This window comes from Colletotrichum aenigma (assembly GCF_013390185.1).
Source record: "Colletotrichum aenigma strain Cg56 chromosome Unknown KSG_Cg56_contig04, whole genome shotgun sequence".
In the NCBI taxonomy this organism is placed as follows: Eukaryota; Fungi; Ascomycota; class Sordariomycetes; order Glomerellales; family Glomerellaceae; genus Colletotrichum; species Colletotrichum aenigma.
Window position 1 is genome coordinate 687422 of NW_023500910.1, and position 13640 is coordinate 701061.

General features: G+C 51.6%; 5 protein-coding genes across 5 annotated transcripts; all 5 read right to left on the bottom strand.

Annotated features, from left to right (window-relative positions):
- Positions 1-2845: 2845 nt before the first annotated feature.
- Positions 2846-4336, bottom strand: ARA1-3 (L-arabinose-responsive transcription regulator ARA1; the record flags this gene model as incomplete). The annotated part of the gene is made up of 3 exons (XM_037321313.1): positions 2846-3631; positions 3685-3798; positions 3851-4336. 3 exons carry the CDS (start codon positions 4334-4336, stop codon positions 2846-2848), a joined length of 1386 nt encoding a protein of 461 aa, XP_037180321.1.
- A 2434-nt stretch (positions 4337-6770) lies between these two features.
- CGCA056_v006063 (Uncharacterized protein) lies at positions 6771-8507 on the bottom strand (the record flags this gene model as incomplete). Its single annotated transcript, XM_037321314.1, has 1 exon — positions 6771-8507. The coding sequence occupies one exon, from the start codon at positions 8505-8507 to the stop codon at positions 6771-6773; it is 1737 nt and encodes a 578-aa protein (XP_037180320.1).
- A 386-nt stretch (positions 8508-8893) lies between these two features.
- On the bottom strand, positions 8894-9979 carry CGCA056_v006064 (uncharacterized protein; the record flags this gene model as incomplete). The annotated part of the gene is made up of 1 exon (XM_037321315.1): positions 8894-9979. One exon carries the CDS (start codon positions 9977-9979, stop codon positions 8894-8896), a length of 1086 nt encoding a protein of 361 aa, XP_037180327.1.
- Positions 9980-10236: 257 nt separating this feature from the next.
- On the bottom strand, positions 10237-10743 carry Nat8 (N-acetyltransferase 8; the record flags this gene model as incomplete). Its single annotated transcript, XM_037321316.1, has 1 exon — positions 10237-10743. The coding sequence occupies one exon, from the start codon at positions 10741-10743 to the stop codon at positions 10237-10239; it is 507 nt and encodes a 168-aa protein (XP_037179465.1).
- A 331-nt stretch (positions 10744-11074) lies between these two features.
- Positions 11075-12043, bottom strand: ilvA (L-threonine dehydratase biosynthetic IlvA; the record flags this gene model as incomplete). Its single annotated transcript, XM_037321317.1, has 1 exon — positions 11075-12043. The coding sequence occupies one exon, from the start codon at positions 12041-12043 to the stop codon at positions 11075-11077; it is 969 nt and encodes a 322-aa protein (XP_037180325.1).
- Between the last annotated feature and the right edge of the window lie 1597 nt (positions 12044-13640).

The following is a 13640-nucleotide window of genomic DNA, read 5'->3' on the forward strand; positions in this document are numbered from 1 at the left end:
CCTTACAACTTCTTGAGTTTGTATGTCGAGTATAGTCTCCTCTGAGACTCTGAAATCTTTGATCTCTGTTGGGGAGAGCCGGTTTAATGCTAGATATGCCAGGTCTTCACGTCGTTTCTTCAAATGACCAACCACTGCTTCTTGACACCGCGTTGACGCATGCAGCACGAAGGTAAGTAGTTCGTCGTCAAGTTTAATCAAACAGCCTGCTTCTAAAAGTATGACTACGTTGTCAGCACAAGAGCAGGTATGAGGGCATCTTGCAGGTGGAGACACTGAACATCTCTCCTTACTCCCGCTGAGGGCGAAAGAAAGCACTGATGACACCCTGTTGTCATCCGATTGCAGAACCTGTGACCCGCAGTGAAATAAAAGAAGCTCTAAGCCCCTCGTCCAGGAAGCAAGAAGCTCCACGGCTGCGTAGCCAAAAGTGTCTGTTTCCCAGAGTGTGGCCTTCTCAGTACCTTTCTTCAGGATTTCGGCTAACGCAACTTCATCCTTCCGTATGATTGCCGTGTGCATTGCATTTTCATACCCTGTGAAGATAATTTAGTTGCTGTTCATGAATGACAACGTATGCGGGAGTCTACATTCTGTCATTTCGGGAAGTGCGCGAGCTACCTGATGGTAGAACTTGATCTTCATAGGAGTGGCAGTATCATCGTCTCTTAACCCATACTTGGACATCGCAGAGATGTCGTCGGGCATGAGGAATTGATGGTCTTGTGCCACTGCTGTGAAGTTTATGTCCTTGATGGAGCTGGTATCAGAACCATTCAATTCCGCATCCTCTAAAAAAAAGCGCGAACCAGCCGAATAAGTTGTGAAATGGAAGTCTGTCGAAACCACTTAGAAAACACACATCCATGGATACGGCGGAAGTCATCTACTTACCCCTCTTCTATGTCGCAATGGTCTCTCGGCACACCGAGAGCGACGAGAAACTCGAAAAGAGGTTTCAGTTTCCACACGTCGAATGCATCGGCTGCATGAATCTCACCACAGGCGACGTTGAGCAGATTATTGTCCCAGGCATCCGCATCAAGTGGTGATGCTTTGCCGGTTCTAAAGATCCAATGTAGCGCTCGAATGCCTTTTTTTAAAAAACAGGAAAGGTATTTTCATCAAGTTCGGTGGAAAATTGAATCGTTCGAATAATGGCCTCAGCCGGTGATTGATCGCGGACAAAATAAATCCTTAACGAAGGACATATACTAAGCCCTCCCGCTCCAAAGGTTGACGACGTTGACACAGCAATTGCAATGGAAAGGAGCATTCGGAAGACTCTCGTTGATACGCCAAGCGACCAGCTTTTTCCCGACGGACTGATTCCCGCCAGCGGACAATCAGGAGCATGTGTTCTCTCCTCGAGACGTTCCGCAGTAACGAATGCAGAACGGAAGCCTCGTATCATTTGTCTTCTCACTCGCCGTGGATGACATCGACAGCTAAACATGCTGTTCTTAGCCGCGCCATATTGCCAGTCACTTTGCGGTTCAACCGTTGAATGAGGGTACCGATGACCGATTTCAAATTCCGTACATGCCAGACGAAGTGCGTCTGGCTTCGTCAATACCCGTCGCAGAACGACTTGAGGATCGGTAGAGACAAGCGTAGAAAATAATTCTTCCATCCGGCTCTCCATACGAGTGAACTGAACAGAAGACACCTCCATGTGCCGCTGCGCCTGCGGAACGAATGTCTCAAGAGATAGGCTCACGTGGGACAAGTCATCAGACAGTTTTCCCATCGTGTGGTGGTCTTCGTTCGAAACTTGCTGTAGGTTATCGAGCTTGGTGTTGAGTTCGGTCCTCGTTGTCGATACCTCTGGTCCAATGCTTCGAGTTATGTTGCCAGTCTCGATGGATATCGCACTGAACGCTGTTAGTTCATCATTCCTCGTAACTATTTCTTATATGACGTACAGCTGAGTTACCTGGAGAGCAGACTGCAGTGCTTTGTTTGCTTCTGACAGCTGACTTTCCAGGCGATCGAGATGACCTCGTCGGAACAGGTATGTCACCCGATTTGTGCGGTCTTTGATCCACTCTGAGATGGACTTGGAAGGGTCCTCGTTCACCCTTATGTCATCGACGAACGTACGCAAGACCGCGAGCTCTGCATTTGCAGACATCATGGCTTTCTCGATGGCTGTGGCATGTCCCCTTGAAGCTGCTGCAATGTTGTTTCGCATCGCTTGTATCTGATCTGCTGCTCCTTGCAAGGACTGACACAGGCGAGAAGCGGAGGCAATTTCGTCCTTGTGTCCTTGGATTCCGTCGAGGTATTTGGTGATCCCCGAACAGACCTGAAGGCCCAAGGACACCACGCCAACGACCGTTCCTAATACTTCGGCCATCGCACATGGGAATGAGTCGCGCGAGCTGCTGAGGAATTGAAGTGACCGGGGTTCTAACCCAGCGATGGTCACGCCCTTTGATCGAATTCGAGAACAACCTGGAGAATCTGAGTGAAAGCGTCAAAAAGAAAAACAGATGGGAGATGGGAAAGAAGAGCAAAACGGCAAATTTTGCCTCACCATTCCTATCACAAAATCAGGCTGGCGAATGAGAGCTTATGCCAATGTAGGTAGGCGGGGTAGCCATCATGCAGATGCACTGCCCGCGAGGCATAGTGGTTCGCCCGGGTGCGTCGCACAAGTCGGTTGTGTCCTTCTCTGATTGAACATTTGACTGCCAATGAGGCGACTCTCCATGGGCATCCCAGTCACGAAGTCGACGGAATCAGCCGTTGCGGTGCTCTAAGCCACGATATCACGGTGAATGAGCAGCCCTTTGAAATCAAACATTACATATTACTTGATGGTGTGTTTAGTGTAATCTCTTTAGCCTAATATTATGCTATGCACCATGCCTCCTGTAGTTCTGGCCCATGTGTCCATCTCACGCCCTATTAAGCCGTTTCCGCTTACCCCGGCCCATCGTTGAAGAACAGTCCCCTGCGCCCGTTCAATGTTGACCATACCTTGCCTTCTTCCAATCTCCAAAAACACTGATTTCGCTAGTCCCTGGTCATGATTCGTCACGGCCTCGCATGCAGCCACGTATAAAGGCCACAAGAGCGCGTTTGCGGGTCCCCCAGAGGCGATGACCGCCATGCAGCTCTCCAGAGACAAATGAGTGTTCTTCTGAACTTCGGGATGGCTGATAGGGTAGCCGTACACAGTTCGATGTAAATATACCAGTGCGCTATGGCGATAGGCTTGAGCGTTATGAACCATGGCCTCGAGATGCTGATGCTGAGCGTTCCCATCTTCCTCCAGAGACATCAAGATGTTGCTCGGGTCGACGGATGGTTGCCAGCTTTGAAGGGCCTTGTCTGTCGATTTTGTTATTGACTCGTATTCGACCCTGAGAACGGCTGCTTTGGTCCCTTGATTGGCTGCGATGGCTGCTTCAAGATCCTCCTTCAGCGACATTGCGATGCTGAGACGGTACAATACTGGCCACAGGTCGCCCACCAACCCCATAAACGGGTCAGCATTGTTGATCTCGTTAGGCCTTGGGGATGTCATGACTGCCAGCGGGTAGGTGTAGTCTGCTACGGAAACCGCTGAAACCGGGCTGATCCCAAGCGATAAGGAAGAGATCACGTCAAAGTAGTGAAAGGCCTTTGTATGTTGTCAGTTTGGTACCTCTGATCTGTCACGCCATGTCTCCGTACCTTCTCCAGAAAGCAGACTGCAGGACTTCGTTCGGATTCGGGGATAGAGCTGATGACCAGAAATGCCGCTTTCAAGTGTCCGACGAACATGTCAGGGGCATTAGACGACGTGAGCTGGAAAATTAGCGATAATACTCCTTAGTTCCAGCTCAAGTACCGGACTTACTGCCTCATAATATGCCAACAGCATAACGGTTGCGAGAACCTCTTCATGCTGGCACTTCCACTGCACCAACTCGAAAGCACCTTTGGCCGCCAAAGCTCTGTACTCGGACGAGTGTCTAGACTCATAGACGCCAGTATGCTCCAAGTGTCCACAGGCAAAAGCACAGATCGCATAGAAGACAGGTGAGTTGTCGTAGGCAATGGGTAGGATGAGGTCCTGAAAAGAGTTGTGCGGTTGTTCAACAAAGACGATAAGCGGTGACAGGGTGCTGAAAAAGTGATGCAAGAGCTTCAGGCTTTGCGAGTCTGTTGTCAGGTCGGAGAATACTGGGAAGGGTAGCTCAAGAGACAGTGACATGGGGTTGACGGAGCCGGATCGGGCTGACACTGAATCGTCGAAGATGCTGTTGGTGAGGGTTGAACAAACCTCTGACTCGCTGCTGTTTCCCAAAGTGTCGAACAACTCCATTGACTCGTCTAAGTCCATGTTGCAGAAGTTTACGTCCAGCTGCGGAGAGACCGTGAGGTCAATGGTCTCTTCAGATGGACGGCTGGGAGTTGGTTTTGTGACTGCGAAAGTGTGGATGAATCCCTCCTCTGGCTTGAGTTCTCCCCGCAAACATGTTTCGAGCCTTCTTTGATGATGGTGACGCCCTCTTGGTAGTCTTCGACCGCTTTGGCTCAACGACTTCATATGTGCAACTCAGACCCCTGAGAGAGCAACGTGTGCACTCAGGCTTGCGCTCGCAACATTTCTTTCGCGCTTCTCTGCTGTACATTGGTTAGATCATGGTTTAATCAGATAGGTTAACGGCAGCATACCATGAGATACAACCTGGTAACCATGTTAGTTACTGATTCTTGAACCTGATGTCTGGCTTCTTGCGAGATGTTTACCTGTTTTTGTTCTTTGTCTGCGGACATTGGGTGGTAAAGACTTGGAAACCAACATGGCCACAGAATATCTTCAGGAAAAGCTGAGCCACATCGAGCCCTAGCTTGGAAGCCAAGGTATAGCATGAAACCAAATAGAGAGTCCAAATAAAGGTGCCCTGACTAGTCCATGGGCGGCGTACTAACGGTTAGTTTTGAACACTCTCTCCCTCATTTGAGCTAGGTAAGACGTCGTAGTCGGGAACAAGGATGGCATTCAAACTAGGTTGATCCCATGATCTTCACTTTCGGGACTCGATATTGCGAGGCCATGTGGGCGCCATGTGGCAAGCCCAGCTGAACTCGACATCAGACGGAGGTGAGAGAGAGCTTACCCCTCCTCAGCCACAAATTGGGATTTGCACGCATCCTTGGGCCTTAACCTCACAAAACGAGGCAAAGATCGTCGTCGTTTCGTCAGTATCGGGTCTGCAGAAGCTCATGTTGGTGGTACAGCGTGCGGTGGAATACTCCTTATGCTCCTTCATGGGAAGTCACGTCCGAGAGAGGCGCTAAAACGGTCTGTAATACCGTGCCTGAACGAAGCTCATGCATAAGCTTTGCCCCGTAAGAAGATTAAGCTGGGAAACAAAAACCGGATTCTCCTCTCTGGCCTTTCCTATCTTGTGCTCAAACACGCCCAAAAGGTGTTTAGCTCAGGCCGTTGAGCGGTCGGCACTGCAGTACCCCACAAGTTCCATGGGTATTTTGACAAGCATGAACATGGCGTCAACATCGGAGACGCCAATTGACGTAACAGCTCTGAGATTACCATCGGAACTGGGGCAACGCGGGGAACCACACGATCTCACCCCCGACTCTCACCTGTAACACGGGTGTATCCGTCCCTGTAGGCAACAATTATGTAGCAGCCAATCACGCATCGTCCTGCGTAAAGACGTCGAGATACGGGGTGCATGGCCACGTCTACCCCAGCTTCGAACCCCGCAAGCCGGTGTTTGCCATTATTCCATACGCCCGGTCGAGAAGGAAGACGAGCAGGGAATGGACCACTGGCCAGTAGGAGGCTCAAAACCCGGCGCGAAGGTTCAGTGAGATTGTTGAAACATGGTTCTCATTGGGCAGATTGGACTCCAACAGAGGCCGTTTATGCGACCAAGACAACCTGTCACCGGGCATAAGGAGCCCTGTTAAGGTGTGGCTCAACATGGAGGCCGCTTTGAGCTCCTCCGGGGACCGAAGAGATCTTTGGTGGCTGAACACGAAAGACAAGAGGCAATAGATCTTCAGAATGTTGTTGCATTTTGATGTTTGTTCCACTGTGGCGCTGGACTTTCAGTGGCTACTCGGAGGTCCCGATGAAATGTTTGAACAGAAGCAAGCTGAACCAACTCAAACTGGCCTGATTATACCCTCTGATCACCATGAGACTGTGGCATCATCTGGCCTGAAGATCCGCGCAGTATTCGTCAACCCCGTTTCATTTGCCACGGAGACAACAGGTACAAAACAATATGCTTAATGATCGGTTATATTGCATGTCGGTACATTGCTGCGATTGAACCAGAATATGGCTCGTCTATGGCCTGCCACCATGATTGGCTATATGTGCCCGCCCAAGTGCGAGTATTCGTAACAGGTGTAAGCGAAATACTGTGCCCTGCCTTCTTCAAACACCAATCTAGAGTCCGCTAAGAGAGCCTACACTGTAGCGTTGGCCAAAGAGGAGACAAAATGATGGAGGACCGTTGGTTCCGGTTGAAAAGTCTTTGGTAATCTCGTGTCTTATGCGCTGCAACCCACCACCGTTTTCTCGCACTTCTCGTCACATCAAGAAGCGAAGTGGCTGGGATTCGATCCTTGCACGGAGAAATTGGCCTCGCTAAAGGCATCCTACGCCACAAATCTCGGCCGAGAGACACTGAGTCGGCATGGATCCCGGCGTGCTATCTTTCCCGATTCCCCACGGCGGACGGTTTCAGACGCATCTCGGGACTTTGCCGATGTATTCTTTCACTGATAAGTCACTAAGTCTCCGATCCAGACCCAAACAGCCAGCTGGGCGCCATCTCTCTGTCGGTTCGGAACCCTGCGCAAGCCGCGCTGACGCAAGCAAGGACGTCTCCGAAATGAAATTTCTTCCCGACTATCCCAGGCCCGTAGTGTGCGTACTTGGCAGAGTTTGTCATGATCTGCTTGGATGCCGCTGGCACGATGGGTTCTTCTATCATGCACCAACATGTATCCGTGATGAATTGGGCGCCAAACGATTCCAGCACATCGAGGTGGCCTAGTTTCAGCGCCTTTTGATAGATGTCGCGACTCGTTGTGATGATGACGGCAACGCTGGGCGACTTCGTCTCGTTCCTGCAGAGATCGGCGAGCTGTGCAAACTCCTCTACGGAGAAATGGGGGTTTCCCAGAGATACTATGTCCAAAGAAGGATCGGAAGCGGTGTTGAGCTGCTTCCAGGTCTTTCGCAGGCCGTTGACGTCAACGATTACCCGATCCAGGGACTCAGTTTGTCCGTCAAAGGAAGCTGCTTCTGGCGTAATAGCCCTCATGTGGAACATCGGCGCTGAGGAAGTCGTTGCAAAACCGGCGCCAAAGGCTTTCAGGTCGGACATAGTGGGGTTCGTCTTTTCCATGCCGACGATGAAGGGTATCTTTCCGCCAACGATGTCGCCGATGTGGTAGCCAAGAAGAGGGAACAGTGACTGGTCATGCCCGGGAAGTTGAGGCTCTTCGATGATGATCTTTGGCTTCCTTCCCTCCGGAGTATGACAACCTGCATATGGTGCCCTGCCGGTCAAGGCGATGAAGACGTCGAGGTAATCCGGGTATTTTTGCGTGTGTGCTCCGAGGACGCTGTTCACAAAGACGACAGCATTTGACTCGGACCAGCCGACTTGCTCTCCGGCTTTGGGCTTGCTATCGAGGAGGTAGGGGGCACAGGTGAAGCTGAGCTTGGCCCCGAGCTTGAGATAAGCCTCGCCGATCTTATCTCCCATGATGACTGCTTCTGAATCGGTGCCAAGCTCCTTCCATCGAAGCCGGTCGACGTTGAGTGAGTTGCAAGTTGAAGGCACTACAAACTGTCCACCGAGTGATAGAAGGTGCTCCGGTACATGAAGACTGCTCTTTCCGTTGTAGGCACACGCATCAATGTGAACTTGTGATACGTCCACGAGGCATTTCGCTCCTTGCAAAGCGGCAAAGGCGACGATGATTTCCATTGCAATGCGGCTTGCCTCTCCTCCCTGACCGGAAAGAAACTTCTCATCGGACGTACTTAGGCTGATACCTCTTGTGCTCCGGGGCTCAAGGGGTAGAGCCACCTGGTTTGGCATGATTAACAACTGCTTGTCGTTAATGTCTACCTCTGATGCCCCACGCAACTTCTCGAAGTTCTCGTTACCTTGCAAGAAGATAACGGGTATGCGGCGGTCGAACATGGCCTCAGCGACCATGACACCTAAAGTCAGAATCATCTCCGGCTCCTGAAATATCAAAGCTGATGGTGCATTGCCGGTGAGAATGAGCTCAACAAGCGCCCCGCTGCCGGAACAGGAGCCCCGACCGCAGGGGATGGCCAGGACCTTGCCCTTCACTGACGTGCCAAGCAGTGGATGATGGGCGTCGACGACAACGCCGGTCTTTGGGTCCACACCCATCATGAAGCTCAAAGGCACATCAGAGAAGACAAGAGGGCCATGAAAAGAGCCCGGGATGACGCTGAGTGCTCTCGCACTGGAACCATTCATGATGACTGTTGGACGGGTGACTGTTGGCTGTCGAAAGATGGATGTTGAGGTGAGCAGTATATCAACGCCCAACACCCTGCTATACCGCTTCGGGATTACCTTCCTTTTCACCTCGTCAGTCAATGAAACGGGAAGGACACGACGAAATCAACGATGCCCCGTCGGAGACTCCGCACCTTATCGTGGGAACGGGGCGGATCCCCGCACTGGCTTCGGGTAGGGTTTCCGGCCGGCATCGGTTCCGATAGCTTGTAATGGAGCTGAGCGGCTACATGGTAATTCATTTTGACTCATAGGTCTAGTGCGAACCTATGTTGCGTCACCATCCCTTCGTCACACAGCTTAACAGAGTCGATCTAATGCTGTCAAACCAAGGTCATTAACCCCTAATCATAACTGAAGAAATAGCTCTTGTTGACAATGGCGTGAGGAACGTAGACATGGGGACAATCGTAATCCCCAACTGAATCGCAAGGATCACTATCCTCATTGCAAGACATTGGAAGAGGCGAGCCCCCTTGCTCTTTTCCGTCTTCATCTTGACGCATGACCCACTCATCCTTGAGGACAGACTTGCTAAACCCATGCCTAAAGGCCAAGATTTCCATCTCCTTGGCCTCAAAATGCCTGCTCATCAAAAGCTCATCGTCTGTCACAATTCGCTTCCCATTTTTGCCATTCTCGGCTCGCATGCGCTCCATTCTCGTCCTATTGAGGATTTCTCTGGGCTCCGCTGGGTAGCACATAGACGCCCCTGCCGCATCGCGACTGCACAGTGGCACTAGAAAGCGCATATCAACGGATGTCGCCATTCGTTTCAACTGTTCCTTTTTCATATGCTCCTCTTCCCCAAGAAGCTTGCTCAATGCCGGCTTCCAGAGAAACGACATCTCCAGACCCTCGAAATCATACTCCGCGCCGGGAAGATCGGTGTCGTTGGCAATTCTCCTCAGAGAGAAGATGTGTGGAAGCGGCGAAATGTCTGCCCATTCATGACTTGGAGAATATGGCGGTCGGTCCTCCCGCGTCGCTCGTTTGTGGGAAGCTGCCCAGCCGCCACGGAAACCGTCAAGTATGTCGCCAATCTTGTAACGGCGTCGATTGAACATGATCCGTTTGTCGAGATTTCCCAAGCCTGTGAAGTGCTTCTCATTGAATACAGCGCGTTCCCCGTCGTCGGAAAGTCGATCAAAATCGAGCATGAGTCTTTTCTCATCAACCCTGATGAATCCGCCCCTAGGCGTCATGATAAAGAAGTCCAAGCAGACGTGCGTGATGCGGCTGTATCGGAGGTGGTTTGACGAAAAGACGCGCTCGGTGATTTCCTTGAAAATCCGAGATACGCGGCGAAAATTGAACCAGACGCGGGGCAGGTAGTCGCAATCCGTGATGCTGCCGATGATCATCTCCCAAAGCTCCGGCGGGAGATACGCTGCGCCGCTTCTCTGCATATCGACCGACAGCGTGTTCATGGAGCAGCTGAGAAGCTTGCCCGGCGGTCGATTTGGGCCCCTCAATTTGAAAAGACGTGGGAAGGATGAGAAATTTGTTGATGTGATTGTTGGGAGGGAGGAAAAGGAATGTGAGCTGAGCTCATGGATTTGAGCCTGTCTTAGATGACGTAGGCAACGTGGCCCACCACGAAGCGACTTTCGTTGCCCTTTGAAGCCCAATGTGCATGATTGCGATAAAGACACAAGCTGGCGGCTATGAGAATTCCGCTTCAACTTCACAAGGCTTTGCTCATGTGTGTTGTTTGCCAGACAGGATCGTCGTCGACTTGCAAGATGGAAAACCCCTGGCGCTCCCAGAATCCGATGGCGCCTTCGAGGAATGGATGGGTATGGAGATACAGCTTCGTCATCCCTGCATCTCTCGCTCTTTGCTCCAAGGCAGCGCAAAGTCTCGAGGCCAGTCCGGCGCGGCGCCAGGTTGGGTTGACGTAGAGTCTCACAAACTCCACCACGCCCTCACGGCCAAGACCGAGCTCGGGAAACCGGTCGTCATAAGGCGCATAGCCAATGGCGGCAATGATTTGACCGTTGCCGTAAGCCGTCGAAAAAGCTCCGTTAGGGTTGTCCAGGTAAGTCTTGGAGAAGTTTCTAAGCTCTCGCTGAGCATGTTCATTTTGAGACTCTGCGTCTATCCACGGGAACATGACGGACCTAGCCTGTTTGATGAATTCGACGATGGCTGGGATGTCCTCGGACTTGGCAGACTGAATGGTTATCTCCATGGCGACTGTGCGAATAGCTGAAGTACCAAGTTTGATGAGTGTCAGGACGAGTCTTCCTTTAAAAATTCAGAAATTGAGATTGAGCTGTATGTGTAGAAACGAAGTCCAAATTAACACGATGCCTTGGCACATGAAAAATTGCTCTAATCTGCTCTAATCTAAAGCTCGAAGCTCTTATCAGATCGTGACCCTCTCGAGCCCCGTAAGAGTGGGGGATACACTGCATCGACCTTGATGGAACGGACCGCCGGCCAGGCCTGCGGCGCGCTATTTTTACGCTACCGAGCACATCCTAGACTGGAGGCAAAGCTTCTGACATGATTCGGACAACTCATGGCTGCCCATAGAGGATTTTCTTGATGGCCTGTTGATCAACATTTGCACCACACAGAAGAATAACACTCGTCTTTCCTGCCAAGTCTTTCGTAACTTTGTTGAACCCCGCAAGGGCCAAAGCAGCTGAGCCTTCCACGATCATGTTCTCCTCGAAAGCAATTGTCCTCGTCGCCTCGGCAATCTCGTCTTCGCTGCACTCAATGACTTGATCAACAACAGCCATGGCCAGAGGTAGTGTAATTGAGTCTTCATCCATCCCACCGGCAACGGCTTCGGCCAACGTGGGGAAGTGCTCCGTCTCAACAACATGACCAGCCGCCATAGCTTCTGCGAGAGCCTTCGAGTTGATGGCTGACACGCCAAAGATCTTCATCTTTGGGCTGAATGCCTTGATTACGGAGCCGATACCACTGATCAGGCCGCCCCCACCCATCGATATGAAGATGCTGTCCACATTGCTGCACTGCTCAAGAATCTCAAGACCGATAGTTCCCTGACCGGCGACAATATCCGGGTCATTGTACGGCGAAATGTATTCGTAAGTTCCCGAAGCGGCGAGTTTCTGGGCATATTTTTCGGCCAGCCCGGTCTCCGCTCCATGCAAGATGACCTCCACACCATACGACTTAATCTTCTCCAGCTTCGCAGGGATCACCGTTTCCGGCAGCACAACAGTGACATCTCTAGAGAGTGCATGTGCAGCGCATGCGGCTCCGATGCCATGGTTCCCCGATGATGCCGTAATCAACCGGCCCCCGGCTCCCTGCGCCGAGAGCTTGGACGTGGCCCCTCTCAGCTTGAATGATCCGGTGAGTTGGAAATTCTCTCCCTTGAACAAGACCTTGACGCCATGCTTTTGACCTGCTTTTCTAGCCGGGGTGAGAGGCGTTTCGTAGATGTGGTCGCGGATGCGGCTTCGAGCTTGGACAGCCGCTGCTGCGGTTTCGACGTAAGAGAGGGTCATGCCAGCGGTAGCGGGGTCGAGTCAGAGAGATAGGTACCAACAAAGACGGGAACAGGCGTTCGAATTGTCCCAAAACAAGGGCCACAATACTCTTGTGTTCTTTTATCAAGATGCAAGTTGTTTGTCTCTTCTGTCTCACCCCCGAAGCTTGAGTTGAAGAAAACCTGTCTTTGTACTTGTAGATGCAGAAGAACAGCTTCAACCCCACTGAGTGAGAAAGACACAACTCTACTCTGATTGGCCTGGACGCATATGCATCCTATCTCAGTTTAGCGTGGCGCCCTGCTCATGTCTTTGCGCCCTCCTCTTGTCAGCGTCACCGAAGTTCCGAAGCCGCAGCTTGCCAATCCCATATCGAAAGTTTTCCCATCCGAACGAGAGGAGACACAGAACACAGGGCTGCCTCTCGTCTGAGCCAGTGAGTCACTGCGAATTCATGGAGCCCTCGAAGAGAAGACGCACAGGCTGCACAGAGTGTCGCCGGAAGAAGTCCAAGGTGGGTAAACGCGTCATTTTAGCAGTGCAGTCCCCGGCAGCTGCTGCCCGTCTATCGGACTTTACAGGCTGATAAGGACTTCAGTGCGATGAAAAGAAGCCGGTGTGCACACGATGCACGAAATATCCACGGCTCTGTTCTTATGAACTGAGCATAAAAACGACAGAGTTCAAGATATCTAAGCCGTCAATACGGAAGGTAGGTCATTCATGTCTTGGCTTCAGTCAATAGTTGCGACTAACAGGCCTAGAAATCAACGTCCCCTAGTAGCACGGGTTCCAGTGCATCCCAGTTGACTGCACCCCGGCCATCATGCACCCCTCCAAGCCCCAGAAGCCCGGCATCATCTCTATCAGAATACCGGTTAACCCCATTCCCTTCGATTCAGTCCACTCAGCACCGCTTCTACCTCCATCATTTTATCACACACACCGCAACCATCTACTTCCCTCTTCAACCTGACGCCTTACTCCATTTTGCAATACCAGTGGCAGAAAGTAGCCCTGCCATGCTCGCAGCCATCTTGGCCGCCAGCTGCAATCACTTTTTCAGGCTAAGAGGTTTCCAAGATGCGCGGAACGCTGCAACAGAGGCAACTGTTCAGAGCTTATCGAGGCTTCGTGAAGCCATTCCGACAAGCCGAATGAGAGGCGAGAGCCCGGCCTTATTGGCTACCTCGCTAATGCTAGCGACAACCTGTCTATGTGTCGGAGATACAACTACTTACAGACAGCATCTCAATGGCGCTCTACATATTGTCCAGAGGGATGGCGAACAGCATCAATCAGATCCTTTGTGGTCGCTGGGCCTCAAGTGGCTCACTCACTTGATCCTGATGAACAGGATCTCTGGGCTGCCGTTGCCCACACAGCAGAAGACCGGAGCACTTGACTGGGCTCCGTTACTCATAAGTCTTCCTGGGCCGGGGCAAATCGATCCTGTAACAGGTCTATCGTTGGACATCGTTACGATACTTGATGAGATTTGCGACCTATCCGACACGCCCTCTTCACCAACGAGACAGTCATCGTCGCCAGATCAAAGCTTGGAAGAAGACCAAGAGACAGACTCGGTTTTCGCCGTTGATTTTCCCAGGGAACG